The sequence below is a fragment of the Bufo bufo genome, chromosome 9 (genome assembly GCF_905171765.1).
Source record: "Bufo bufo chromosome 9, aBufBuf1.1, whole genome shotgun sequence".
Taxonomy (NCBI): domain Eukaryota; kingdom Metazoa; phylum Chordata; class Amphibia; order Anura; family Bufonidae; genus Bufo; species Bufo bufo.
The window spans coordinates 217,811,605-217,839,252 of record NC_053397.1 but is presented as its reverse complement, the minus strand read 5'-3'; the positions used below and the strand labels follow the sequence as shown (position 1 = coordinate 217,839,252).

Genomic DNA, 27,648 nt, shown 5'->3' with positions numbered 1-27,648 from the left:
AAATGGACGGAGCCATGTATCGTGAAATCCTGAGCGACAACCTCCTTCCCTCTGCCAGGAAACTGAAAATGGGTCGTGGATGGGTGTTCCAGCACGACAATGACCCAAAACATACAGCAAAGGCAACAAAGGAGTGGCTCAAGAAGAAGCACATTAAGGTCATGGAGTGGCCTAGTCAGTCTCCGGACCTTAATCCAATCGAAAACCTATGGAGGGAGCTCAAGCTCAGAGTTGCACAGAGACAGCCTCGAAACCTTAGGGATTTAGAGATGATCTGCAAAGAGGAGTGGACCAACATTCCTCCTAAAATGTGCGCAAACTTGGTCATCAATTACAAGAAACGTTTGACCTCTGTGCTTGCAAACAAGGGTTTTTCCACCAAGTATTAAGTCTTTTTTGTTAGAGGGTTCAAATACTTATTTCACTCAATGAAATGCAAATCAGTTGCTATCTTTTATTTAAAGTTATTTTTTTCGATTTTCCTTTTGATGTGCTATCTGCCACTGTTACAATAAACCTACCATTGAAATGATACTGTTCTGAGACTTTTCATTTCTTTGTCATTGGACAAACTTACAAAATCAGTCAGGGGTCAAATAATTATTTCCCCCACTGTATGTACACAGTGGCTGCACCAGAAATATAGTGAGTGTAGCTCTGGAGTATAATACTGTAGATTCTTGCAAAGTACATCGCTCTGATGAATATCTAGATTGGAATAGCAGAACGAGTGTTGTGAGGATCATGGCCTCCAGCTACGAACGCCTCACTCATCAGACACTCCCTATGAAGTAGACAGTGACTTGTCTTCTATACACAGAGCTTCATTCACACGCGGAGCCTGCAGTCTATATGACTTTATGTTCAGTTACACCCACTTCATGTGGTTATAATCATCGCGCTGAAATGTTTACATTTATATATGAGCTTCATTACAGCTGGCTGGGGACCTGCTATATGTTGTCTTCAGTCTTGGCTACTTCTACCCTCTACTCCATTAGGACACAGATAGGATCAGTGACTCCAGCTTGTCTGCACTGTCATTTGGAGTGTGAGGTGGTCAGAAATCCAGTTACTTTCTGTCTTATAGAGTCTGTTTTCCTTCATCTATGCTTTACACTGCAGTTCTACTTTTTCAGATTGTTTGCTGTTTCTAGGCACAAACCCATCAGGAATCAGATTCAGGTACCTGTGTATTTGGAGTACAGTGATCTGTAGAGTGACCTTGGAGTCTTTATTTAGAATAGGTTTTAACCTTCATGCCATACAATGGGATGTCTTTGGTGCCCACATTAATACCACCAAAAATCATGGAATCATCTTAAAGGGACATTGCCATTGAAAACTAGCATACAAGAGACATTTCTTGGTGAAAAAGTAATACTTTAATAACTTTTCCTGGAACATTTTTTCGTCACGATTTTGTGACTAAAGATACCACGCTGCAGTGCTGATACTGGCCACCAGATGTCGCCACAAGAGATGTAAAGTCCTGAGAAGATATCTCAGAGACATCTTGGTTTTCAGCTGCTGTAGAGTCCATTGTCAGCTCACCATCAGTTAGGCTAGGCTGACCAGTATCACCTTCACTGTGCAGCATATAACAGATTTACCCTTAGGGTGCACGGCCTGTTGATAAATCTCCTTTTATCTAAGCAGAAAAATTGAGAATTTTAAATAAAACTGCCTGCAGTCACCACTAGGGGGAGCTCCATGTATATAAAAATTAAGTTACCATTGCACTCAGTGGAAGGTGTAAAACCCTCTTTTGCACTGTGTTCCCCCTAGTGGAAGCCCAAAAAAATATAAAAAAATATAAATAATGTTTTGTAAGTAAATTGACATTCAACAAAAAGAAAACAATAACAAAAACGTCCCCAGTGTAAGACAAAAGTAGCAATTTACCACTGGAAATGTTGAAAATATGTTTCAAAAGTTGCAAGTGCGGTCTGGCAGTGGGTTGCCTGAAATGGCGCATTTTGGTTTAAAAAAGTCACATTTTAGTGCTATTGGTGTTAATATGTCACAAATCGAGAGAAATAGGCAGATAATCAAGTTTATATTTGTTTTTTTAAAAGTCACATTTAAAAGTGGCGTGTGCCTTTTGATATAGAAGCTGAAATAAATCACCACTTTTGATTTGTAATGTCAGTATTTTTTTGGAGCACATTACACCATTATTGATAAATGTCCCCCAATGGAATCTATATAGATTTGTATTCACTCAGCTCCCCCTAGTGGTGATGTCAGGAAATGGGAATCTTATCATATTACTCTATGGAAACTGGAATCAACGACGAGAGCGGGGAGATGTGAGAATATAGATACCCAGGCGTCTTAGTGTCCGCTATCCTGATACTGACATTTTCAGCTCTGCAGCTTCTTCCTGCTCACAGGGGTTATTTGTATGATTTTGGCTGCAAGAATCATTTTCTAGATGAAGCAGTGACTTGTCAGGAAGGATCGTCTATCTGACCTCATATTTACTGCTTGAGAAGATTCACTTTGCAGCTGCATAAACGTTCACTCCATTGGACATGTCTGAGCCTGGAGCCCAATCATGGATCATTACATCCTGAAAATTCTGCTTTGTCGCACGTGGAGTCTTAAAAAGCTGCCGTACCCGAGATCATCACTGGCGGACCACAATATCATCATGCTCCCCCCCCCCCATCCTATGTTAATGAAGGGCCTCCTCTTAAAGGAATTGTGCAGAGCTCCCCATTCTTATCTGATATCATAATGTCGGAATCTGATAGAATCTTTAGAGTGCTACTTCTCTGACACATTGCTCCAAATCCTCTACATACACACAATACATAATAACATGAACTGTGGTTGCCTGCAGTGACCACTAGATGGAGCCTGCTGCATAGTCTTAATGCATTGAGCTCAATAATAATACAGTGTGTACTGAGCTCCCTCTAGTGGTGGCTGCAGGAAGACAGAGTTTCATCATTTTACTCTGTCAATGCAGAGAATTTGGAGCTCTGTATCAGAAAAAAGACTGCTACAGAAATACTTTAAAATACTGAGGCCCCTTACACACAATGTACCTCACTACCCGGCGACGGGGGGTTGCTGGGAATTGGGGGATTCAGCCAATAGCAGGCCGTGACGGGAATGAGCCTCTCTAGCACTGCGGGTGACAATATGGAAGCAGGGTAAGTACAATTTGTGTGAGGGGCCCGGGCATTTGGGGGGTTGGATAACCCCTTTAAGAACCTAGGTCCAAAGCAGTTTGGAAGTGAAGTGCATCCCTCCAGTCTTCTATGGTGATTGATTCCATAAAATTAGGGCACATTTTTGGTATAGTCACCCAGTAAAGGGGAAATCTGGCCATATGTGATGCTCTGCCATGTCGTGGCCACATCAGATAATCACACGGGGTAGAGTGCGATTACAGGTATTCAGCCTCCGGGTGTTAACAAGAATGTTTCCATTCACTGACAGCAAGCAGAGGCCCTGAGAACAGTGGGGAATGCAAACACCGTGAAGATGAGAAGGTTGTGGCGTGTACACGTAGGACCCAGCCTGACCTCCTCCGCAGCGAGGTCTGTGAAATCCTGAGAGGCGCTGGAGGTTCCTGTGTAAACAGCGAGAAGAAAGAAGGAAAGGGTTAAAAATACATGAGCAGAGAAATCTGCATGAGGAGGAGCGGGGGGCGCCTATAGAGCGGTGGGTGCCCCTCACATCACCAAGGCCCCTCTGTGCCACTTGTACTTTATTACTGCCCCTCTGATCCTCAGTGTGCCCTGTACACCCTTATTACCATCACTGTGCCCTGTGTACCCCCTTATTACCATCATTGTGCCCTGTACCCCCTTATTACCATCACTGTGCCCTGTGTACCCCCTTATTACCATCAGTGTGCCCTGTACCCCTTATTACCATCAGTGTGCCCTGTGTACCCCCTTATTACCATCACTGTGCCCTGTGTACCCCCTTATTACCATCAGTGTGCCCTGTGTACCCCCTTATTACCATCACTGTGCCCTGTACCCCCTTATTACCATCACTGTGCCCTGTGTACCCCCTTATTACCATCAGTGTGCCCTGTGTACCCCCTTATTACCATCAGTGTGCCCTGTGTACCCCCTTATTACCATCAGTGTGCCCTGTGTACCCCCTTATTACCATCACTGTGCCCTGTACCCCCTTATTACCATCAGTGTGCCTGTGTACCCCCTTATTACCATCAGTGTGCCCTGTACCCCTTATTACCATCAGTGTGCCCTGTGTACCCCTTATTACCATCAGTGTGCCCTGTGTACCCCCTTATTACCATCACTGTGCCCTGTGTACCCCCTTATTACCATCACTGTGCCCTGTGTAGCCCCTTATTACCATCACTGTGCCCTGTGTACCCCCTTATTACCATCAGTGTGCCCTGTGTACCCCCTTATTACCATCACTGTGCCCTGTGTACCCCTTATAACCATCAGTGTGCCCTGTGTACCCCCTTATTACCATCAGTGTGCCCTGTGTACCCCCTTATTACCATCAGTGTGCACTGTGTACCCCCTTATTACCATCACTGTGCCCTGTGAACCCCCTTATTACCATCAGTGTGCCCTGTGTACCCCCTTATTACCATCAGTGTGCCCTGTGTACCCCCTTATTACCATCACTGTGCCCTGTGTACCCCTTATTACCATCACTGTGCCCTGTGTACCCCCTTATTACCATCAGTGTGCCCTGTGTACCCCCTTATTACTATCAGTGTGCACTGTGTACCCCCTTATTACCATCACTGTGCCCTGTGAACCCCCTTATTACCATCAGTGTGCCCTGTGTACCCCCTTATTACCATCACTGTGCCCTGTACCCCCTTATTACCATCACTGTGGCCTGTGTACCCCCTTATTACCATCAGTGTGCCCTGTACCCCTTATTACCATCAGTGTGCCCTGTGTACCCCCTTATTACCATCACTGTGCCCTGTGTACCCCCTTATTACCATCAGTGTGCCCTGTGTACCCCCTTATTACCATCAGTGTGCCCTGTACCCCCTTATTACCATCACTGTGCCCTGTACCCCTTATTACCATCAGTGTGCCCTGTGTACCCCCTTATTACCATCAGTGTGCCCTGTACCCCTTATTACCATCAGTTTGCCCTGTGTACCCCCTTATTACCATCACTGTGCCCTGTGTACCCCCTTATTACCATCAGTGTGCCCTGTGTACCCCCTTATTACCATCACTGTGCCCTGTACCCCCTTATTACCATCAGTGTGCCCTGTGTACCCCCTTATTACCATCAGTGTGCCCTGTACCCCTTATTACCATCAGTGTGCCCTGTGTACCCCCTTATTACCATCAGTGTGCCCTGTGTACCCCCTTATTACCATCACTGTGCCCTGTGTACCCCTTATTACCATCACTGTGCCCTGTACCCCTTATTACCATCAGTGTGCCCTGTGTACCCCCTTATTACCATCAGTGTGCCCTGTGTACCCCCTTATTACCATCACTGTGCCCTGTGTACCCCTTTATCACCATCACTGTGCCCTGTGTACCCCTCTATATCATTGCCCCTCCTGGTCCTGCACCCTCTTACTATTACCATTACAGTATCCTGTGTGACTGCTGCCGGCCTCACTATTCCCCCTCACTCCCCCCCCCCATCATCACCCTCACTGTGATGTGCACCCCTCTTTTTCTCCACCACTCCTGTGTCCCCTCATGGTTCTGTACCCCTTTATCATTACCATGTTATTTGCTCCCCTCTTTTCCTCCCCCTCATTGTCCTGCACCCCTTAATCTGTACTGCCCCCCTTTTCCTCCCCCCATGCTCCCCTCTTTTCCTCCCCCCTGTGCCCCCCTCTTTTCCTCCCCCCTATGCCCCCCTCTTTTCCTCCCCCCTGTGTGCCCCCCTCTTTTCCTCCCCCTGTGCCCCCCTCTTTTCCTCCCCCCCTATGCCCCCCTCTTTTCCTCCCCCCCTATGCCCCCCTCTTTTCCTCCCCCTGTGTGCCCCCCTCTTTTCCTCCCCCCCTATGCCCCCTCTTTCCCCCCCTATGCCCCCTCTCCCCCCCCTGTGCCCCCCTCTCCCCCCCCTGTGCCCCACTCTTTTCCTCCCCCCCTGTGCTCCCCTCTTTTCCTCCCTCCTATGCCCCCCTCTTTTCCTCCCCCCCTATGCCCCCCTCTTTTCCTCCCCCCCTATGCCCCCCTCTTTTCCTCCCCCCCTATGCCCCCTCTTTTCCTCCCCCCCTATGCCCCCCTCTTTTCCTCCCCCCCCTATGCCCCCCTCTTTTCCTCCCCCCCCTATGCCCCCTCTTTTCCTCCCCCCCTATGCCCCCCTCTTTTCCTCCCCCCCTATGTCCCCCTCTTTTCCTCCCCCCCTATGTCCCCCTCTTTTCCTCCCCCCTGTGCCCCCCTCTTTTCCTCCGCTCCATGTCCGGGCTGCAGGCGCCTGTTCCTCCGCCAGGGGGCAGCCTTCCTCCCGGCTCCGTCCTCCTCCTCAGTGTCGGGCCGTGATTTCCCCGCCCCCTCCTCCGCCTCGGCTCTCACTTTCTCCGGGACTCCGGTAGATCTGGACCGTACGAGGCTCCCGGGATCCCCGCCTGTGACTCCCCGCTGTAGAGCGCGGTCCCCGGAGCCGCCGAGGCTCGGATGTCCTTCCCCGGTCTCTGGCCGTCGCCGCTGGGAACTTTGTGCTGAGAGCGCGGAGAAGTTTTGGAGCAGCCCCGGGAGCTCGGAGGATGGGGCCGGGGGGGCGCTGGCTGCTGCCTGCTCGTCCTCTGCTCTGCGGCCGCCGTGCTCTGGACACCTGCCCGGCCGGAGCCCGACGTCTCCATCCTGGACGAGGCGCAGCTGCTGGCGGTTCACATGAGGAGGCTGGCGGCCGAGGAGCTGGGGGTCCGCACCATGCAGGTGAGGGGGCGCCGGGGGTGTGGGGACTGAGGGGGAGCAGTGTGTGTATGGGGGGGAGTGAGGGGGAGCAGTGTGTGTGTATGGGGGGGAGTGAGGGGGAGCAGTGTGTGTGTATGGGGGGGGGGGGTGAGGGGGAGCAGTGTGTGTATGGGGGGGAGTGAGGGGGAGCAGTGTGTGTGTATGGGGGGGGGAGTGAGGGGGAGCAGTGTGTGTATGGGGGGGAGTGAGGGGGAGCAGTGTGTGTGTATGGGGGGGGAGTGAGGGGGAGCAGTGTGTGTATGGGGGGGAGTGAGGGGGAGCAGTGTGTGTATGGGGGGGAGTGAGGGGGAGCAGTGTCTATGGGGGGGAGTGAGGGGGAGCAGTGTGTATGGGGGGGGGGAGTGAGGGGGAGCAGTGTGTATGGGGGGGGGGGGGGGGGGGGGGAGCAGTGTGTATGGGGGGGGGGGTGAGGGGGAGCAGTGTGTATGGGGGGGGGGGGGGTGAGGGGGAGCAGTGTGTATGGGGGGGGGGGGGGTGAGGGGGAGCAGTGTGTATGGGGGGGGGGGGGGGGGGGGGGCAGGGTGTGGTGGGGGGGGGGGGGGGGTGAGGGGGAGCAGTGTGTATGGGGGGGGGGTGAGGGGGAGCAGTGTGTATGGGGGGGGGGTGAGGGGGGAGCAGTGTGTATGGGGGGGGAGTGAGGGGGAGCAGTGTGTATGGGGGGGGGAGTGAGGGGGAGCAGTGTGTATGGGGGGGGAGTGAGGGGGAGCAGTGTGTATGGGGGGGGAGTGAGGGGGAGCAGTGTGTATGGGGGGGGAGTGAGGGGGAGCAGTGTGTATGGGGGGGCGCCCTATGATGCAGCTGCTGCAGAACATCTTGCAGATCGCTGTCTACATGTATATAATATCAGAAGGTTTTCCAGTACTTGCCCCTTCTTGATGTGGATACTGGACTTTTTGTGCTTTGTGTCGTTATATCTGCGATCGTTATTATCACTACTGCGGCTCTCCAGACTTGTAGGTTGCCCTAGAATGCTGGGAGTTATAGTCATGCAGCAACCGGGAAAATCTAGATTATGGTGATTGAACATGCTGGGAGTTGTAGTGACACAGCAGCTGACAAGCCACAGGTTGGGGTTGCCAGGGCATGCGGAGATCAACTCTCAGCATACACAAACAACCACAGCTATGACCTGGGTCTCGCCAGCTCCTTCATCACTACAACTCCCAGCATGCCCAGACGGCCATAACCTGTGGCTCTCCAGCTGCTGTATTGTGGTTTGCCAGGGCGTAATTACAGCAGCTGTAGATCCACAGGTTATAGTTGCCTGAGCATGCTGGGAGTTGTAGTGACAGCTGGAAATTGTAACACAGCAGCCAGAAAGCCACATGTTGCAGGTATTGGGCCCATGGTGGATGTTGTTGCACGGGTTCTGCATGCTGAGAGTTGTAGTGACAGATCCCTGCAGCTCCGCGTTTGGGGACTGTTCACATTTCGTTTTGTGCTGGTTCTGGGTAAACCGCCGATCGAAGGCTGCAATGTGTCCAATTGTATTGGTGTAACCAAGGGGTGCATTGTCTATAGACCTAAAAAGAAACAAAGCATAGTCTACTGGTCTTTACCAGTACGGAGGGCAAAACCCACTGGTCTGTCAGTGATGGGAGCCCTGTGGACACATGTTGCATAGGGCCATAGCGTGATGTGAGGGGCCCCTTCCATGTGTCCTGTGCAGCCTCCTGTACATCAGTTCTCTGTGATTTTGGCGTTTTTACTTTTCCTATATCTAATATTATTTGGAAGAAAAGGGCAAAAATAAAAGCTGCGCGCCTCCCCCTCCCCCACACGCATCCCCGGCTTAGCATTCATCTCTGGATCCAGGTTGCCGAGGCTTTTGGGCTGTGCTTGTCTGACCTGATGAAATATTCAGTTTCTTTCCCCCGTCTGCTCCATATTACACGGTATCTGTAACGCATCGCACGAGGCGGATACGGAGGGAAGTGAAAGAGATTTGGAGATCAATGGAGCGCGCGGCAGCCAAGAAATAACCTTGGGTTTTACGGTCTAGAGCGCGGGTTCTGCAGCCGCCGCCGCTTACTTTTATATAGGTCTTGGCATTGTGTGTCTAGATGAATATGTATCTGTGGTGCGCCCATCGCCTCCGTGGCGGGAGGACACGCGTGTGTTACACCAACGTCGATATCCCTGCTGTATATCAGGCCGGTGGCCATATCTAGAAGTTTGGTAGCGGCCCCTCTGCCGCCATCTTGAATACAGATGGGTGGTTCCTGGCTTTTCACTTGCACGCCCCAACATCTGTAGAGTGAGGTGTATTGGTGTGGGACACGTTGCTATCAGTAATGGGAAAGGGTCAGATACTTATTTTATTTATTTTTTTAAAGTATTTTTTCCATCCCAACTGTAAAAATGAAATCTTTTGCTCTTTTTGCACCATTTATTGCACGTTCTGAATCTGTGCCTGATTCTTATCTGATGTCTCGAGTTCCTGGAAATCTGACAGGAGAAAAATAGTCCCCGTGACGGGAGCCGGAGTCCATCTGATAGTCCAGAACTTGCTTGAGGGGAAGTCAGGAAGGTGCACGGCCAGGATACTTCACCTGAAGCCCACCCTGAGGGGGGACAAGTCCTCCAGCTTTACTGGTTACAGACCGCCACTGGGGATAAATAGATGTCAGGCGCATATGTGCCCATCACCTGTCATCAGCTGTGCTCCGTCACCTTACTGGTCCTATAGAGACATGTATCAGACAGATCTGTCATCTACCTCCTCCTGCAGTGTATCTCACTCTCTACGTACCTTAGCTGTATCTTGTACATCATATTCCTATATGTATCTTGAACCTGATATCATCTCATAGCTGTTTCTCTCTCTGGATCATGCCCCTCTTTCTGAATCTTCTACCCCCCCCCCCCTCTTTCTGGATTTGAATCTTCTCCCCCCTCTCTCTCTTGATCTTCTCTCTCCCCCCCCCCCTCTCTTTCTTGATCTTCTCGCCCCCCCCTCTCTTTCTTGATCTTCTCTCCCCCCCCCTCTCTTTCTTGATCTTCTCTCCCCCCCTCTCTTTCTTGATCTTCTCTCCCCCCTTCTCTTTCTTGATCTTCTCTCTCCCCCCCTTCTCTTTCTTGATCTTCTCTCTCGATATCCCCCTTCTCTCTCGATATCCCCCTTCTCTCTCGATATCCCCCTTCTCTCTCGATATCCCCCTTCTCTCTCGATATCCCCCTTCTCTCTCGATATCCCCCTTCTCTCTCGATATCCCCCTTCTCTCTCGATATCCCCCTTCTCTCTCGATATCCCCCTTCTCTCTCGATATCCCCCTTCTCTCTCGATATCCCCCTTCTCTCTCGATATCCCCCTTCTCTCTCGATATCCCCCTTCTCTCTCGATATCCCCCTTCTCTCTCGATATCCCCCTTCTCTCTCGATATCCCCCTTCTCTCTCGATATCCCCCTTCTCTCTCGATATCCCCCTTCTCTCTCGATATCCCCCTTCTCTCTCGATATCCCCCTTCTCTCTCGATATCCCCCTTCTCTCTCGATATCCCCCTTCTCTCTCGATATCCCCCTTCTCTCTCGATATCCCCCTTCTCTCTCGATATCCCCCTTCTCTCTCGATATCCCCCTTCTCTCTCGATATCCCCCTTCTCTCTCGATATCCCCCTTCTCTCTCGATATCCCCCTTCTCTCTCGATATCCCCCTTCTCTCTTTCTGGAGAAATTTGTTCACACTTTGTTTACTGGTAAAAGGTAAATAGCGTTATGGATTCCGTTACCACGGACCATAAACAAAATGCATAACGGAATGGCTTTAGAGGCATTGCGTTATTTATGAAGTCTATGGGCTGCAAATCGGATCCGTTCCGTTATGCTGGGGAGTCCTCTCCTGATCCTGTGACCTCTCCTGCATAATGGAAACGGGACGGATCCGTTTTGCAGCCCATAGAACTTCTATTATGACGGACTGAATAACGGAATGCCTCTAAAGCCATTCCGTTATGCATTCCGTTTATGGTCCGTGGTAAGGGAATCCATAACGCAATTCACCTTTTAAAACGAATTGCATAACCTGAAATTAGCTCCTCTCTAATCTAGATGACAGATATCGGCGAGCTAGAGAGCACATTTCCACCAGTCTTTCCAAAAGAGATGGAAAGATCTATAGAAATGCTCACACGGCTAGTGACATTATATAACTGTGTTTTAATCAGCCTGCATTGTATGACATAATATCAGCGCCTATTGGCGGTACGTCATCCCTATCCTCACAGTCATCACAATAATATCTCATTTACTCACAGCATGAAATAAAAGGGACTGTGTAGAAAACTGAGGTCAATGAAGTTTTAAAGGCTGAGGAGATTAGCAGACTTGTATTTCTATGCAGCCAGCAGGGTGTCGTCCCCAAATGGCCTTTTATCTTTGGTCAGCTTTTCTGCCTCTTCACGCCCCCCTTGTGCTGACCGCCCCCCTGCGATCTGCCTTTGTCCAGCAAACAAAAATATTCCCCCCTCCCCACCTTGTCCTGAACTCTGCGGTATAGATGGAATTACTGTAGAAGTGTGAAACCTTCCCTTTTTATATTTGGAATGTTGTGGATACTTTAATGTGAGGCTGATACAATGTAACAGTTTCTTGTTTGTAAATATTTTGTATGTGCATTGTCAGCACATTGCGATACAGTGTGTGATCTGATTTGGACCCGTCGTAGGTTGACTGGTCCAGGTGGTAGCTGGAGACACAAATCGTTGGTCAATGGAAACGTCTCAACAGTTGGGACACTTTTTGGCTGCATTCCTGGGTCGCGGTCACATGTTGTGGATTTTGTGACATCTCAAGGCTGTGAAAAGACCCAACGCTTCTCACAGCTTGGGGTTTGTTACCGTTTTATCCAGTTTAGACAGCGCTCTGTGAGCACAACCATCTGGACTCCAGGCTGATACATTTTACCTGCACTGATACACTGTAACAAGTCAATCTGTGCTGCTGATGCGTCTGGTCCTCTGCAAGACAACCCTGTGAGAAGTATTTTCAGCTTCTGGATGTAGACAAGAAGGTTACCATTCACTGACAGCAAGTCGGCACAGATGAGGGAATCCTAGTGGATTGGTGGAAGCTGATCCAAGAGAGGATTTAACAGCATGGGGCCACATTGAAGGGACCTCGTCACGCGCTGCTGTGTTGGCCGCCATCTTGCGCAGCATCAGATTCACCAGTTTGGAGCTGAGCACCAGTTTGCAGGGACGGCACTGGGTTGGTTTATGTAAATGACATTGACAGTGGTTGTGGAAATGGAGTGGATGAACTGAACATACGAGTTGATCCGGAGATTAGGGGCGTCTCGTAATGTTTATATTACACTTAAAGCGCGTAAAACCCTGCAGGCCTTTATACAGGTATTCTTCGGACACTGAATAGCAGTTTTATTTTTTGCCCATTAAATCGGGGAGTTGTGTGGGCTCTATATGGCAGTTTTATTTGGATACTGTATGGCAGTATTATTTAGAGATTATATGATATATGTATTCGGATACTGTATGGCGGTAATATATGGACTATATGGCAGTATTTAGAGAGTATATGGCAGTATTTGGGTACTGCATGGCCGTATTTAAAGTATATGGCACTATTATTTGGATACTATATGGTGGTACTTGGAGAGTATATGGCTGTGTTATTTGGACAGTATATAACAGTATTATTTCAATACTGTATGATAGTATTTAGGGAGTTTATGGCAGTATTTGCTTACTGTCTTGCGGTGTTATTTAGACATATGGCAGCATTATTTGAATACCCTATGAAGGTATTATTTAAACAGTATGGCAGCATTAATTGGAACTGAGTGTTAGCATAGTCTTAGGCCCCTTTCACACGGGGCGAGTATTCCGCGCGGATGCGATGCATGATGTGAACGCATTGCACCCGCACTGAATCCCGACCCATTCATTTCTATGGGGCTGTTCACATGAGCAGTGATTTTAACGCATCACTTGTGCGTTGCGTGAAAATCGCAGGATGCTCTATTTTGTGCGTTTTTCACGTAACGCAGGCCCCATAGAAATTAATGGGGTTGCGTGAAAATCGCAAGCATCCGCAAGCAAGTGTGGATGCGGTGCGATTTTCACGCACGGTTGCTAGGAGACGATCGGGATAGAGACCCGATCATTATTATTTTCCCTTATAACATGGTTATAAGGGAAAATAATAGCATTCTGAATACAGAAAGCATAGTACATTAGCACTGGAGGGGTTAAAAAAAATATGTAAAAAAAAATTTAACTCTCCTTAATCCACTTGATCGCGCAGCCGGCTTCTCCTTCTTTGCTGATTGTAGGAACAGGACCTGTGGTGACGTCACTCCGGTCATCACATGGTCCGTCACATGATCTTTTACCATGGTGATGGACCATGTGATGACTGGAGTGACGTCACCACAGGTCCTGTTGCTGCAATCAGCAAAGAAGGAGACAGAAGGAGATGCCGGCTACGCGATCAAGTGGATTAAGGTGAGTTAAATTATTATATATATTTTTTAACCCCTCCAGCGCTGTTTTACTATGCATTCTGTATTCAGAATGCTATTATTTTCCCTTATAACCATGTTATAAGGGAAAATAATACAATCTACAGAACACCGATCCCAAGCCCGAACTAGTGTGAAGAAGTTCGGGTTTGGGTACCAAACATGCCGATTTTTCTCACGTGAGTGCAAAACGCATTACAATGTTTTGCACTCGCGCGGAAAAATCGTGCATGTTCCCGCAACGCACCCGCACCTTATCCCGCAACACCTGTGTAAAAGAGGCCTTAGTGTTGTCTGGCATTGTGTGATGAAATGTACATATGTAGCTGTGTTTTTGTATTTGGAAACCTTTAAGAACTGTCTATAAATGATGTGACCCCCCCCCCTCCCCCAACAAGAAAAAAAGCCTCCCATCATTGCAGACCGCGGCGTGGTATTTCCTACCGGCCGATACGCCGGTGATTGTGCCCGGCCATGTCCTGGGGCAGTTTCTTGTGCAGATAGTCGGCATCCTATTAATAATCCAGTGCGATTCCTGCTCGGGCGCTCTCTCGTCTGCTGGGCGCGCTCTAAACACAACACTCTCCGGAGGGACTCTGTGAAAGCAGAAGACGGTCGGCTGTTTTATTTATTTATTTATTAATTTATTTTCTAAGTCCGTTCGGACATTTTTATGTTAAATGCAACAACAAAAAAAAAATGTGACCCAAAAAAATACAATTATATATATTTTTTTATATATATATTTTTTTTTGAATGGGCTCCAAGTGGAAAGGCAGTTCAAACCAGCGACGCTTAGGAGACGGAATTAGAATTTTTAATTAGGCTTTGAGCCCTGTCTTCAAAGTGGGAGCCATCATTAGTGATGTAAGCCGGGCTGCATTAGCCGAGAGTGACATTTTCACTTCAAACGCTGGCGTGCAGCTGTCCTGTGTAGATAAAAGTTGCGCCAGCGCCGCTGCGGCAAGGTGGATTGGCGGGTAATTATCTGTCCTCCTTCACTCCGTTCTCCGCTCAGAAATCCTAGCTCATCGGGGGGAATTACCAGCCCCAAAATCCAAATGTGTCAGTCACACGAGACTGATAAAGGTAACGAACCGGATCAACCGAACGCTTGGAAAGATCACCGGGGTCCGGTTCATAAACTCCGGTAAAATAAACACCTATTAATATCCCGCAAGTAAAAAAAAAAAAAAAAAAAAAAAAAGGAACATGAAAGGGGATAAGCGTCTGAATGCCCCACCGGTGCCGCTTATCTCCAGGGAAACAAAAGCCTCCCTTTAATTATGCAACCTCCAGGCCGGCCCTGTGAGCATCAGATATGTTAATGGCGGCATGCTATAAGTAGAGGTTGAGTTCCCCTTTAAATGTGCACCATTTGGGCTAGCCCTATAGACATGAGAGATGTTAATGGCCACGTGTCAGAAATAAAGGTGGAGTTCCCTTTAAATATGCAAAGTTCGAGCTAGCTCTATAGACATGAGGTATGTTTATGATGGCATTCCAGGAATAAAAATGGAGTTCCCTTTTAAATATATAAAGCTTGAGTTAGCCCTGTAGATGCGGGGTAATGCCAGAAATAAAGGTGGAGTTCCCCATTAACTTTGCAAAACGCAGGCTAGCCCTATAGATAAGAGGTCTATAAAAATGTCAAACGTCACCCCTGCCTGGCCCTGTCAATCAAAGTGCAGAAGGAGCGGTAGTTGCAGTAAAAGTGGAGCTTCTAGGTGTAATGGTAACGCCCCCGTTGCTCCTAGAGGCTCATTTGCATGTGTTAAAACTAAATTTTTCTCAGCAATGCGGACACATATGAACATGGGACCAACACAGATGCCAAGTGCACATGTAACGGGTCGGCCGGTGTCATAGGTACAAAACTGCTGACAGATGCCCTTTAATAGCAGCAATGAGGTGGAGTTCCCCCGTATTTATGCCGTTTCCTTTTTGCTTCTCGGCAGGCTCTGCCCTGTCCACATGGAGTAGAAGTTTAAGAATATATATATTTTTATATACCTACATGGCTCCCCCCTCTGCACTAGCAGAGCCCCTCTCAGGGGTAAACGTATCGTGAACAGTCACGTAATACGTCCCATAAGCCGCGCTCAACATGGCCGATCGCGCATTCTCCAGACAAATGTCCTCCAGATGTGTTGTCATCATGGCGTAGGTTTCCTTCACTCCTAATTATACCTGATCCTGGGCCGGGCGTGTTTTCCTCTTCGCCCTCGATCGGGGGGGGGGGGGGGGGGGGGTCTGCTTGTTCTCACCGCTTTTGTAGTAGAGACAGGTTTTTGGTTTTGCACAATGATTAAAGGGTTCGCCTCGCAATCGCGTAGAATGGTGACCACATCAGAGCCCGGGGACCGCGCTTAGACCTGAGCGATGGTCAGCTTCTGATCACATCGTGGCCCCTGTTTAATCTGCCCCTGCAAAGGCAAAAAAAAAAAAGAAGGGATTTTGGGTGTGTAGCAGTTGTTTGCATAAATATTCATGCCCTCTCGTTCATTGGTCAGGTTATACATAGGAATTCCCTGAGATTTTAATTTAATTTTTTTTTCCACCAAAATGATATATTGGGTAATAGGCGTAAAGCTTCTGCTCTGGTCACAGGACCCTGGTCTTAAATTGCACCCAGCTTTTGAAATCCCAGTAAAGGGCTGTTCTCAATGGACCCCCCCCCCCCCACGCTTCATTTTGTGCCCAGTAGGGCGTACAAGTCGCACACAAAATAAATTGCAAAGTAATGACATTTACATAGTAACATAGTAACAGAGTACATAAGGCCGAAAAAAGACATCCGTCCATCCAGTTCGGCCTGTTATCCTGCAAGTTGATCCAGAGGAAGGCAAATAACCCTGTGAGGTAGAAGCCAATTTTCTCCACTTTAGGGGAATAAAAAATTTCTTCCCGACTCCAATCAGAATAACTCCCTGGACCAACGACCCCTCTCTAGTAGCTATAGCCTGTAATATTATTACACTCCAGAAATACGTCCAGGCCCCCCCTGAATTCCTTTATTGTACTCCCCATCACCACCTCCTCAGGCAGAGAGCTCCATAGTCTCACTGCTCTTACCGTAAAGAATCCTCTTCTATGTTTGTGTACAAACCTTCTTTCCTCCAGACGCAGAGGATGTCCCCTCGTCACAGTCACAGTCCTGGGGATAAATAGCTGATGGGAGAGATCTCTGTACTGACCCCTGATATATTTATACATAGTTATTAGATCTCCCCTCAGTCGTCTTTATTCTAAAGTGAATAACCCTAATGTTGATAATCTTTCAGGGTACTGTAGTTGCCCCATTCCAGTTATTACTTTAGTTGCCCTCCTCTGAACCCTCTCTAGCTCTGCTATGTCTGCCGTGTTTACAGGAGCCCAGAACTGTACACAGTACTCCATGTGTGGTCTGACTAGCGATTTGTAAAGTGGTAGGACTATGTTCATATCACGGGAATCTATGCCCCTTTTGATGCAACCCATTAAAATTTAGGGCCTGAAAATCCCCGGTGCCCACCTTTTGCACCCCTGAATGGCGAGTCTGCTGCCTAACGCATCGGTGTGGCGGAGTGGGATGTGTCGCTGCATTGCAAGGCAGATATGCAGTCTGGGAAAAGGAGGGTTGTCACCCAGCTTTCCCGTGAGCAGATATAAGCACCCAATTGGAAGACTCAAGGACTTGTGCATTTGCTACAAGAAGATGCATCGAAGGAGTACAAAAAGGAGCACAGTTTCCGCCGTAGCCCCCTCCTCTCCAGACGGTAGACACTACGAGCCGGTTTGCACTGAATGCCCCCCCTTCCCCAATTGGATGTTGTGCACTTTATTAGGTTGCGTTTAATAGGCATGTTGTCCAAATGAAAGAATGCTTTGTTCCCGTGAAAGAGCCGGGGAGCCATTGTGCAGCTCTGGAGCTCTCACTTGTGTGTGACGAAGGGAACCTATACGTTTCGGGGCTGAATGGAGGATAATGGTGGGAGCTGGGCCGCTTGTGGGGGCAGAAGAGGCGACTTGGGAACGCACACGACATTGTTATTGGCCGCTATACAAGAGCTCCACTTTTCATTCTCCGCACCACCAGCTGAGGCTTTGCATGAGCAAGCAGGTCGATGCCGCGCTCGGAGACCCATCACCCAGTGGGCGACCAGACTGTCCCGACTTTTTTTTTCTCAGTTGCAAAAAAAAATAAAATAAGTGCATCCTCCCCCCTTCAAAAATTCAGCCCGTTACTAGTTTCTGAGTGTGCAGGGTGTCTCATGCAAGTCCGGCTTCGTACTGGTCTGGCGATCACGCCATACATGCCGCCAGACAGCACGTGCCCGCTGCAGCCTTTCTGAGGTCCGCAGCGTTTGCAGTGAAGTGGATGAGAGTTTAGCAGATCTCCTGCATGCCCTGCAAACATTCTGAATGCTCAGCGGTGCACGTGGTGAATTCTGCAGCCAACCCAAGACAAAAAAGAAATGCAATAAGTCCACATGCGGAATTTGCTGCAGATTCGTTGTGGATTTTGCCGCCGAATCTCTTCCAAGTCTGCGGCGGAAATCCACTGCAGAAATAGACTCCTGCACGACTGAGATGCTGAGGGTTTTCTGCCGCGAAATCCTTAGTAGCAGCAAAGTGCATGAAATTTTACTTAGTGTCAATTTATGGTGCAGATTTGCAACGCGTAGGGTAAAATCCGCAACAAATCTGCCGGTAACTCATGCAGATTTTGGCACTGTGAAATATTTTGTATGGGGACAGGTACCCTAAGGGTATCGATACATACCCTATTAGTCGTGATGCGACTACCCCTTTAAAAGGCCAGTATGACAGCTCCCCCCCCCAGGACTATAACCCCCAAGTGGCATATGGCGGCCATATTGTTTGGTGCCGGTTCACATTAACGCCTTGCAGTCACTGACCCGATTCCTTTGCATGAAGTTTGCCAGTTGGCTGGGACTAGGGAAATTGGATTGTAAACTCCACTGGTGCAGGAAATGATAGGAGAACATAGTTTGTATGTAAGAACTTCTCTTCTCTTCTTTTTTTTTTTTTTGGGGGGGGGGGGGGGGGGGGGGATGGGAAGGGGTGAATGAAAAAGCACCCAATAACCTGGTACTCCCACTCATCTGGCAGGTACCCAGACAAGGAAGTGAATGTGCCAGGAATTTGATCACGAGCTCCAAGACAATTGAAACCTCTGTTTAATCCGGGGAACAATAAGTTGTAACAAAATAAATATTCACGCCCTCCTATTTATTCCTTTTGCTTATGCGTTAGATCACTGACACTGTGTAACAGAGCCAGGTACCGGATCCAACATGGTGGATCCGTTTGTTGAGCAGTCTAATAATGGCTGATTATCTGGAAAACCAGTTAGACCCGTAGCTTTTGGCAGTCAGTTATCTAATAGCTGAGACCAACTGGCCACTTGAATGGGAACAGTAGATGCGCTTCCCTCCGTCTCCCTGATGGTATCAGACAGTCCTTAGAGGGACAGTCCACCTCGCCCAGTCTCCCACATTGATTAGCTCCAGGGCTCCGTTTGGGGTTTGTTGGCAGGTACTGGACAGTCTGAAAGGTGCAATTACCCGGCTGGCACCTTATTTATTATTATCTGATGGGTGCAACAAAGGCTTCCAGTCCTAAATGAAGTCACCGCTTGTGGGGTGTGACCATGAGTGAATATGCCCTGGGCATTCAGAGTCAGCGGCTAAAGTGATCTCCACTTATATAAACTGCATTCAAAGAGATTAAAAAAGTTTATTTTATTCTTCTAGTTTCATCCTGGAATCATTATCCTAACACACTCCAGAGCTGCACTCACTATTCTGCTGGTGCAGTCACTGTGTACATACATTACATTACTTATCCTGTACTGATCCTGAGTTACATCCTGCATTATACTCCAGAGCTGCACTCACTATTCTGCTGGTGGAGTCACTGTGTACATACATTACTTATCCTGTACTGATCCTGAGTTACATCCTGTATTACACTCCAGAGCTGCACTCACTATTCTGCTGCTGCAGTCACTGTGTACATACTTTACATTACTTATCCTGTACTGATCCTGAGTTACATCCTGTATTATACTCCAGAGCTGCACTCACTATTCTGCTGCTGCAGTCACTGTGTACATACTTTACATTACTTATCCTGTACTGATCCTGAGTTACATCCTGTATTATACTCCAGAGCTGCACTCACTATTCTGCTGCTGCAGTCACTGTGTACATACTTTACATTACTTATCCTGTACTGATCCTGAGTTACATCCTGTATTATACTCCAGAGCTGCACTCACTATTCTGCTGCTGCAGTCACTGTGTACATACATTACTTATCCTGTACTGATCCTGAGTTACATCCTGTATTACACTCCAGAGCTGCACTCACTATTCTGCTGGTGCAGTCACTGTGTACATTACATTACTTATCCTGTACTGATCCTGAGTTACATCCTGTATTATACTCCAGAGCTGCACTCACTATTCTGCTGGTGCAGTCACTGTGTACATACATTACATTACTTATCCTGTACTGATCCTGAGTTACATCCTGTATTATACTCCAGAGCTGCACTCACTATTCTGCTGGTGCAGTCACTGTGTACATACATTACTTATCCTGTACTGATCCTGAATTACACCCTGTATTATACTCCAGAGCTGCACTCACTATTCTGCTGGTGCAGTCACTGTGTACATACATTACTTATCCTGTACTGATCCTGAGTTACATCCTGTATTATACTCCAGAGCTGCACTCACTATTCTGCTGGTGCAGTCACTGTGTACATACATTACATTACTTATCCTGTACTGATCCTGAGTTACATCCTGTATTATACTCCAGAGCTGCACTCACTATTCTGCTGGTGCAGTCACTGTGTACATACATTACTTATCCTGTACTGATCCTGAATTACACCCTGTATTATACTCCAGAGCTGCACTCACTATTCTGCTGGTGCAGTCACTGTGTACATACATTACTTATCCTGTACTGATCCTGAATTACATCCTATATTATACTCCAGAGCTGCACTCACTATTCTGCTGGTGCAGTCACTGTGTACATACATTACTTATCCTGTACTGATCCTGAGTTACATCCTGTATTATACTCCAGAGCTGCACTTATCCAAAGACTCAATATTTCTAGTGTGGACCCTTGTTTTTCAAGGCTTCTGCAGTTCGCCCTGCGCGCTGGACATCCGCTTCTGGACCAGATCCTGACTGATGACGACACGTTGTTGCCTTCCCAGTTCTTGGAGTGTTTGTCTTTGTCGCCTTGCTATCTGAAGATTGACCTCCGCTTTGAGAACTGGGGAGTTTCCTGGCCAAGGACCCAAAGTTTCAAGGTTTTTTTCACCGAGCCACTTAGTTCTCACTTTTGCCTTGTGACATGGAGCTCCATCAGGCTGATTGACCGAGGGTACGATTGTGGCTGCGTTCGAGTACCGCTGGGTCAAACGGGCCGCAGCGGTCTCTAGTTAAACCAATGAAGTCCGCATTGTTCAGTGGGTCTGAGTTGTTAATGGCCGCTCCGCACCTTCTATACCATGTGGTCATTAACAATACAGTTTAATTAGAGCCCGCTGCAGCCCTTTGGACAGCACAGTACTCAAACGCAGTGTGGCCGCGTCGCAGCCGCGTGGATGTGCCCTAATTCAATCAACATGATAGTGATATCAGCTGCCTAGTCCTCGTTAACACTTTCTCCTGAGCCAACGAGAAGATCCGGGAAAGGATGGTGACGGGTCACATTGTGGCTGAAATGCGGTGGAAATGGTGGTTTTGTGATCGTTAGTTTTCACGGCAAGGAAGTACTTTGTAATTAATTATCAATTCATCTGACCTCTTTTCATAACAATTTAGAGTTAATGAAAATTGCCCAAAAAAAAAGCAGCAAAACTTTTGCCCACCGGACACTGTATTGTCGGTTAAGGCTGCTTTCAAATTAGCGTTTTAAATTCCGCTATTGAGTTTCGTCATAGGATCTCAATAGCGGAAGAAAACGCTTTAGTTTTGTCCCCATTCATTGTCAATAGGGACAAAACTGAAGCGAACGAAACGGAACGCACCTGAATGCCTTCCGTTCCGTTTGGTTGCGCTCCCATCATGGCCAGAATAAGGGCTCATGCACATGACCGTGGTTTGGTTCCGCATCCGAGGCGCTTTTTTTGCGGCTCGGGTACGGACCCATTTACTTCGATGGGGCCGCAAAAGATGCGGACAGCACTCCGTGTAGTGTCTGCATCCATTGCTCCGTTCCGTGGCCCCGCAAAAATGATAAAACGTGTCCTATTGTCCGTTTTGCGAACAAGAATAGGCATTTCTGTATTGGGCCGCCTGTTCCATTCCGCAAATTGCGGAAGGCACACGGGCCGCATCCGTGTTTTGCCGATCCGCAACTTGCACAGTCGTGTGTGTGTGTGTGAATGAGCCCAGCGTTTTTTTCTGTCCGTGATGTGATGTGGAGCAAGACGGATCTGTTTTCTCTGACACAATAGAAAACGGATCCGTCCCCCATTTGGGTTTCAATGGAGTTCATGACGGATCCGTCACGGGTATAGAAGACATAATACAACCGGATCCGTTCATGACGGATGCAGGCAGTTGTATTATGGTAACGAAAACGTTTTTGCAGATCCATGACGGATCCGCAAAAAACGCAAATGTGCTTGTAGCCTCACCTGTTAGGGCAATGTGACAACAAGCTTGTTGACTGTTCCCATTAGAAGTTTAGTATTTGCTAAAATGTAACATCCATATCCACTGCTCAGAAGGAAGTATCATCCTATCTCCTCTCCTGCTGCCATGCTCTTCCTTCTCATTGTCTTGCGTTGAATAGCAAATTGTTTCTATTTTTGATCGTTCTCCGTGAGTTGCCGCTGGGGAGGGTTTAGTTGAGGTGAACTTTGCGGCTGCAGGAACCAACTCCTCTCCGCATAGAGGGCAGGATGGAATATGGCGGCCGCTGGGTGAAGATATCATATATTTTTTCTATATGACGAGGCCTCTCTTTTCTCCTGTGACGGATACAGGGCACATTCCTCCAATAATTCCCCCCCCCCCCCCCCCATCCTTCATTCTTACATGAGGAATGTGGAACGACTAGATTTCAGCAGCTGTGGGAATATGGGCTCTATCCGGCCACTTAAAATGTTCATTTAGAGCAGGGATGCTCAACCTGCGGCCCCCCATCTGTGGCAAAACTACAACTCCCAGCATGCCCGAACAGCCTACAGCTATCAGCCTACAGCAGGGCATTGTGGGAGTTGTAGTTTTACAACAGCTGGAGGGCCGCAGGTTGAGCATGCCTGATTTAGAGGGTGTGTATACTTTTTATAATCACGTTTTTAATTGTTCCAAAATAAAAAAAATAACTAAATAAATAATTAAACTTTGCGAATAGTGAATGATTAGAAAGACTTTTGTGTGTGTTTCCATGGCTACAGACTACAATAAAGCGCTGTATGTAGTCTGATCCTGAAGCCAATTATTATTTTTTTTTTTTCATAAAGTTCGCAGACGCTGCTTAGTATATTTTGGCACTATTTATACCATACTTGACGCACATCTCTTGCCTCTTCCTTTACACTTGGCCATGGTGGTTTGTGTCACCCAGCCTCATTTATTGCAGTTGCCCTTTTCAACCAATCGGAAGTCTTCTTCCATTGCAGGAAAAAAAAATATCAAGTTTTTTTTCATTGCAATCAGTTGCTAAGAGGTTTGTAATGTTGCACAGCATTCGGGGGTTACCACAAAGCACACAGTTGTTTTGTTTTTTTTCCACCCGGTGCTACGTAATTACCCGCCCTCAAACCCAACAAAAAACCTTCTTTTTTTTTTTTTCTTTAAAGACACCAGGTGTTTGCAATTAAAAAGATGAAACGGACTCATTTTATTGCGTCCCTTTGTTGCATTCAGAGAGCACAATACCAAAGTCATCTGTTCTCAGCTGATAAAATCAGAATTTTCTTTTTTTTTTATTTAAAAAAAATAAAATAAATTTTTTTAAATTTTTTTTATTTTTTACTTTCAGCGAATGCCGCAGGAAGTTTTCCCGAGGTTACGTTTCCATGACATTTGCCCACTTGTAGCTATCTCAGCTGAAGATGAAAGCCCGGCTCCGGCTTTTGATAGCTGACAACTAATTGGGCTGTCTTCTTATGCGGCATGAGGCTTTTTTTTTTTTTATGTGAAAAATGGACAAAAACAGCTGTAGTCTGTCTATTGTGCAGCTGCAGATAGAACGTGGCGAGGACATCTAATACCGCCTAATCAAGGCGTATTTACCGCGTAACCCGATAGCGAGTTATTTCTGCATTAAGTAATGGGGGGGAAGCTGTCGGCTCAAGGTATTTCTACTGAGGCGTTTGCAAAAAAAAATAAAAAATTCCCCTTGGACGAGGCTCTATGGATTTAATCAGCTGCATTCTTCCGATCGCTTTGAAGGAGGTTTTTCAGTGTTTGCTTGCCAGCGAGCGCACACATCTCCCTCAGATAAAGATCGCTGCCTTTTGTGAACACTTCTAAATTGCCCGTGACGGGCGTTGTTCACCTGCATTAAATACCCGGTGGTCATGGAGCGGTGGGGGTGGTCATGGAGGCCGTGGATGAGAAAAAGCCCTCTGAGATTTTAGCTTGTCATGTGACGTTCCTAAATAAATGTCTCTTGTGCATGGCAGGTGTCATGTTGAGGCCACTGGGGCAGGCAGCGTGGCCAGGGTGTAAGGGGAGGGGGGGCAGGGCGGAAAGGCGCAGCTTGTCAGGGGTAGGAGACCATGTTGGAATGGTGCCCTTGTCAGAGGAGGGGGCTGTTGGAAATGTGCCCTTGTCAAGGTGGGAGACCATGTTGGAAAGGTTCCCTTGTCGTGGGGTGGCCAAGGTAGAAGGAAGCCCTTGTTGGGGGTCCAAGGTGGAAGGCGCCCTTTTCGGAGGGGGGTCCAAGGTGGAAGGCGCCCTTGTCGAAGGGGGGTCCAAGGTGGAAGGCGCCCTTGTCGAAGGGGGGTCCAAGGTGGAAGGCGCACTTTTCGGAGGGGGGGGGGGCAAGGTGGAAGGCGCACTTTTCGGAGGGGGGGGGGCAAGGTGGAAGGCGCCCTTGTCGAAGGGGGGGCCAAGGTGGAAGGCGCCCTTGTCGAAGAAGGGGCCAAGGTGGAAGGCGCCCTTGTCGAAGAAGGGGCCAAGGTGGAAGGCGCCCTTGTCGAAGGGGGGGCCAAGGTGGAAGGCGCCCTTGTCGAAGGGGGGGCCAAGGTGGAAGGCGCCCTTGTCGAAGGGGGGGCCAAGGTGGAAGGCGCCCTTGTCGAAGGGGGGGCCAAGGTGGAAGGCGCCCTTGTCGAAGGGGGGGCCAAGGTGGAAGGCGCCCTTGTCGAAGGGGGGGCCAAGGTGGAAGGCGCCCTTGTCGAAGGGGGGGCCAAGGTGGAAGGCGCCCTTGTCGAAGGGGGGGCCAAGGTGGAAGGCGCCCTTGTCGAAGGGGGGGGGGCCAAGGTGGAAGGCGCCCTTGTCGAAGGGGGGGGGGGCCAAGGTGGAAGGCGCCCTTGTCGAAGGGGGGGCCAAGGTGGAAGGCGCCCTTGTCGAAGGGGGGGGGGGGCCCAAGGTGGAAGGCGTCTTTGTAGCGGGGGCCTTGTCTGGGGGAGGGGGGGTGCATGATAGAAGGGTGCCAATGTTGGGGATTGACAGGGCCATATTTGCCAGGCTCTCTGCCGTTGTAGCAGACATTATTTATAATAGTTAAAATTCTTTGCTTCTCCGTCTTCCGGATTAGTGGAAGGCCATAGAAAGCCTGATAGAGATCCGACAGGATGAAGAGTCCGACCTGCTGCTGTCACTTTATTCCTTCATTGTCTCGTCGTCTTCCACATTGCATTCCTGTGCCGGACGATCAGATTTTCCGGATTATCGGATTTCCGGTGCTTTGTCGTTCAGTGTGTTTTTTTTCTATGTCGATGATTTTCGGAGTGGGTTGTATTTGGCTCGCGGCTCCTCTGGTATTGATCGGTTGGGGGGAAGGGGGGGTCGTTACCAGCCGCTGGAAGCCGGTCAGATGGGATCATGTAAAATTGATGTCTGCAGCTCTGCCTGCAATTTGACACTGTGGGAATGCAGGTGGTCCGGGTCCTTGTGCAAGAATGAAACCAACGCGCCAATCCTTGCCTGGGCTCGGGGCGCCCGGCCTCGCTCTCTAGGCCTTGAAATGCCTCCTGGCGTTGTTATGAGAGCGGAGGCGCAGCTGATGGGAGCAGCCACAAACCATATGGACGCCTCGCCGCGGCTGATGACATGCGACATGTTGTTTTTATTCAGCAGAGGAGAAGGATCATCCACAGTGCAGCCTGGGAATTCACCGTGGTAGGGTTAGCAGCGGGGGCACAGCGCGCCTCATGCCTCCACCCTGGTGGGGACCTCTCAGATCCCCCGAAATGTTTATTTTGCTTAATTTTTGCATCCCCCGTAAAATAACAATTCAAAATCTTTTTTTTATTTATTTATATATTTTTTTTAATTAGAACTCTGCATTATGCAGTTCCTCAGTTATTCCTCTTGGAAACGTCTAAATAGATTGCCAACTGGACGCTTCCCTTCCCCTGGTTATTAGGGCACCTCTGACGGCTCCAAATCTAGAAAACTGCGATACCTTTAACGGTCTCGGCGTTCTATACCAGTTTTTTTTTTTTTTTTTTTTTTTAAGGATTACATTTTTTATTTTTTTTTATCAAAGAAGTCTGCGACAAAATCTGCACCATTTGATGAGCATTTTGCTGCTGCGCCATTCCGGCAGACACGCCGCAGAAAATCCGCAGCAGACACGCCGCGGAAAATCCGCGGCAGACACGCCGCGGGAAATCCGCAGCAGACACGCCGCGGGAAATCCGCAGCAGACACGCCGCGGGAAATCCGCAGCAGACACGCCGCGGGAAATCCGCAGCAGACACGCCGCGGGAAATCCGCAGCAGACACGCCGCGGGAGATCCGCAGCAGACACGCCGCGGGAGATCCGCAGCAGACACGCCGCGGAAAATCCGCGGAACCCTTAGGCCTCATGCGCACAACCATATACACATCGCGTAGATGTCTGAATCCGTGCAGCCATGCCGCAAATGATAGAACCTGTTCCATTACAAGAATAGGCTTTTTTTTTTAAAAAAATTAATTTTTTTTACAGCTGGTCCCTTGAAAATTGCGGGAATGCACACGGACCGCATCCGTATTTTGTGGATCCGGGATTTTCAGACTGTAAAACGGATACTGTAGTGTTCTGGAGGCCTTAAACTACAACTCCCACAATGCCCTGCTGTAGGCTGATAGCTGTAGGCTGTTCGGGCATGCTGGGAGTTGTAGTTTTGCAACAGCTGGAGGGCCGCAGTTTGAGGGTGCCTGCCTTAAAGGGTGATTTCACACTACGAATCTGATGCAGATGTGAACAGAGCCTTCTAAATACATTGGTCCTGGGGGAGATGACATACTTTCCTGGGGGTCATCTCTATATTCGGAAGCCCCTTCCGAGCTCAGTGAGCGTGTGCTCCTGGCTAGACGGCGGTCAGAACTGAAGTCTTGTGGAGGGGTCTTCACAATGGCAGGCGCACTCTGCTGGTTGCTGAGGTGGGGGAAGGGCTGGTAATCAGTCGCAGACTGTCTCCCTGTCCTGAGGCCTCCTGGAACAGTTTAATTGAAACCGCTTGCCTCGAGAGGCTTTTGTTGAGACCAAACCTATAAAGCCCAAAAAAACGGAGCCTCCGAGCCCTGATAGCACATCGTTACAGCCTCCGTCCACGGAATACAGAAGATCGGATTTGGGAAAACTTCTGCTGATCCTCGTAAGGCTACTTTCACACTAGTGTTTCTATTTTCCGGTATTGAGATCCGTCATATGGTGTCAATACCGGAAAAAAAAAAACTGTTTCCGTTTTGTCCTTTGTTTATTGTCAGTGGGGACAAAACGTAACTGAACGGAATGCACCAAAATGTATTCCATATTCCGTTCTCCTACCGGAGAGCAAACCGCGGCATCACGTCCTGGGATGCGGAGCAAAACGAATCCGTCACGACCCATAATGCAAGTCAATGGGGACGGATCCGTTTTCTCTGACACAATCAGACACAATAGAAAACGGATCCGTCCTCCATTGACTTTCAACTGAGTTAATGACGGATCCGTCTTGTTACAGATAATACAACCGGATCTGTTCATAACGGACGCAGACGGTTCTATTAGTAACGGAAGCGTTTTTGCTGAACCCTGACGGATCCAGCAAAAGCGCTAGTGTGA

The 27,648-nt window shown here is 48.6% G+C and overlaps 1 protein-coding gene across 2 annotated transcripts in view; it reads left to right on the top strand.

Moving 5' to 3' along the window:
- Window positions 1-6,531: 6,531 nt before the first annotated feature.
- CACHD1 (cache domain containing 1) overlaps window positions 6,532-27,648 on the top strand; it is a 90,603-nt gene continuing 69,486 nt past the window's right edge. For both annotated transcript variants that reach the window (XR_005774225.1, XM_040407526.1), the window contains exon 1: window positions 6,532-6,875. Coding sequence is in view for 1 of the 2 variants with exons in the window: in XM_040407526.1 (XP_040263460.1) it covers window positions 6,831-6,875 (45 nt within the window). In the remaining variant the exon portion in view is untranslated. The remainder of the gene's footprint in view (window positions 6,876-27,648) is intronic.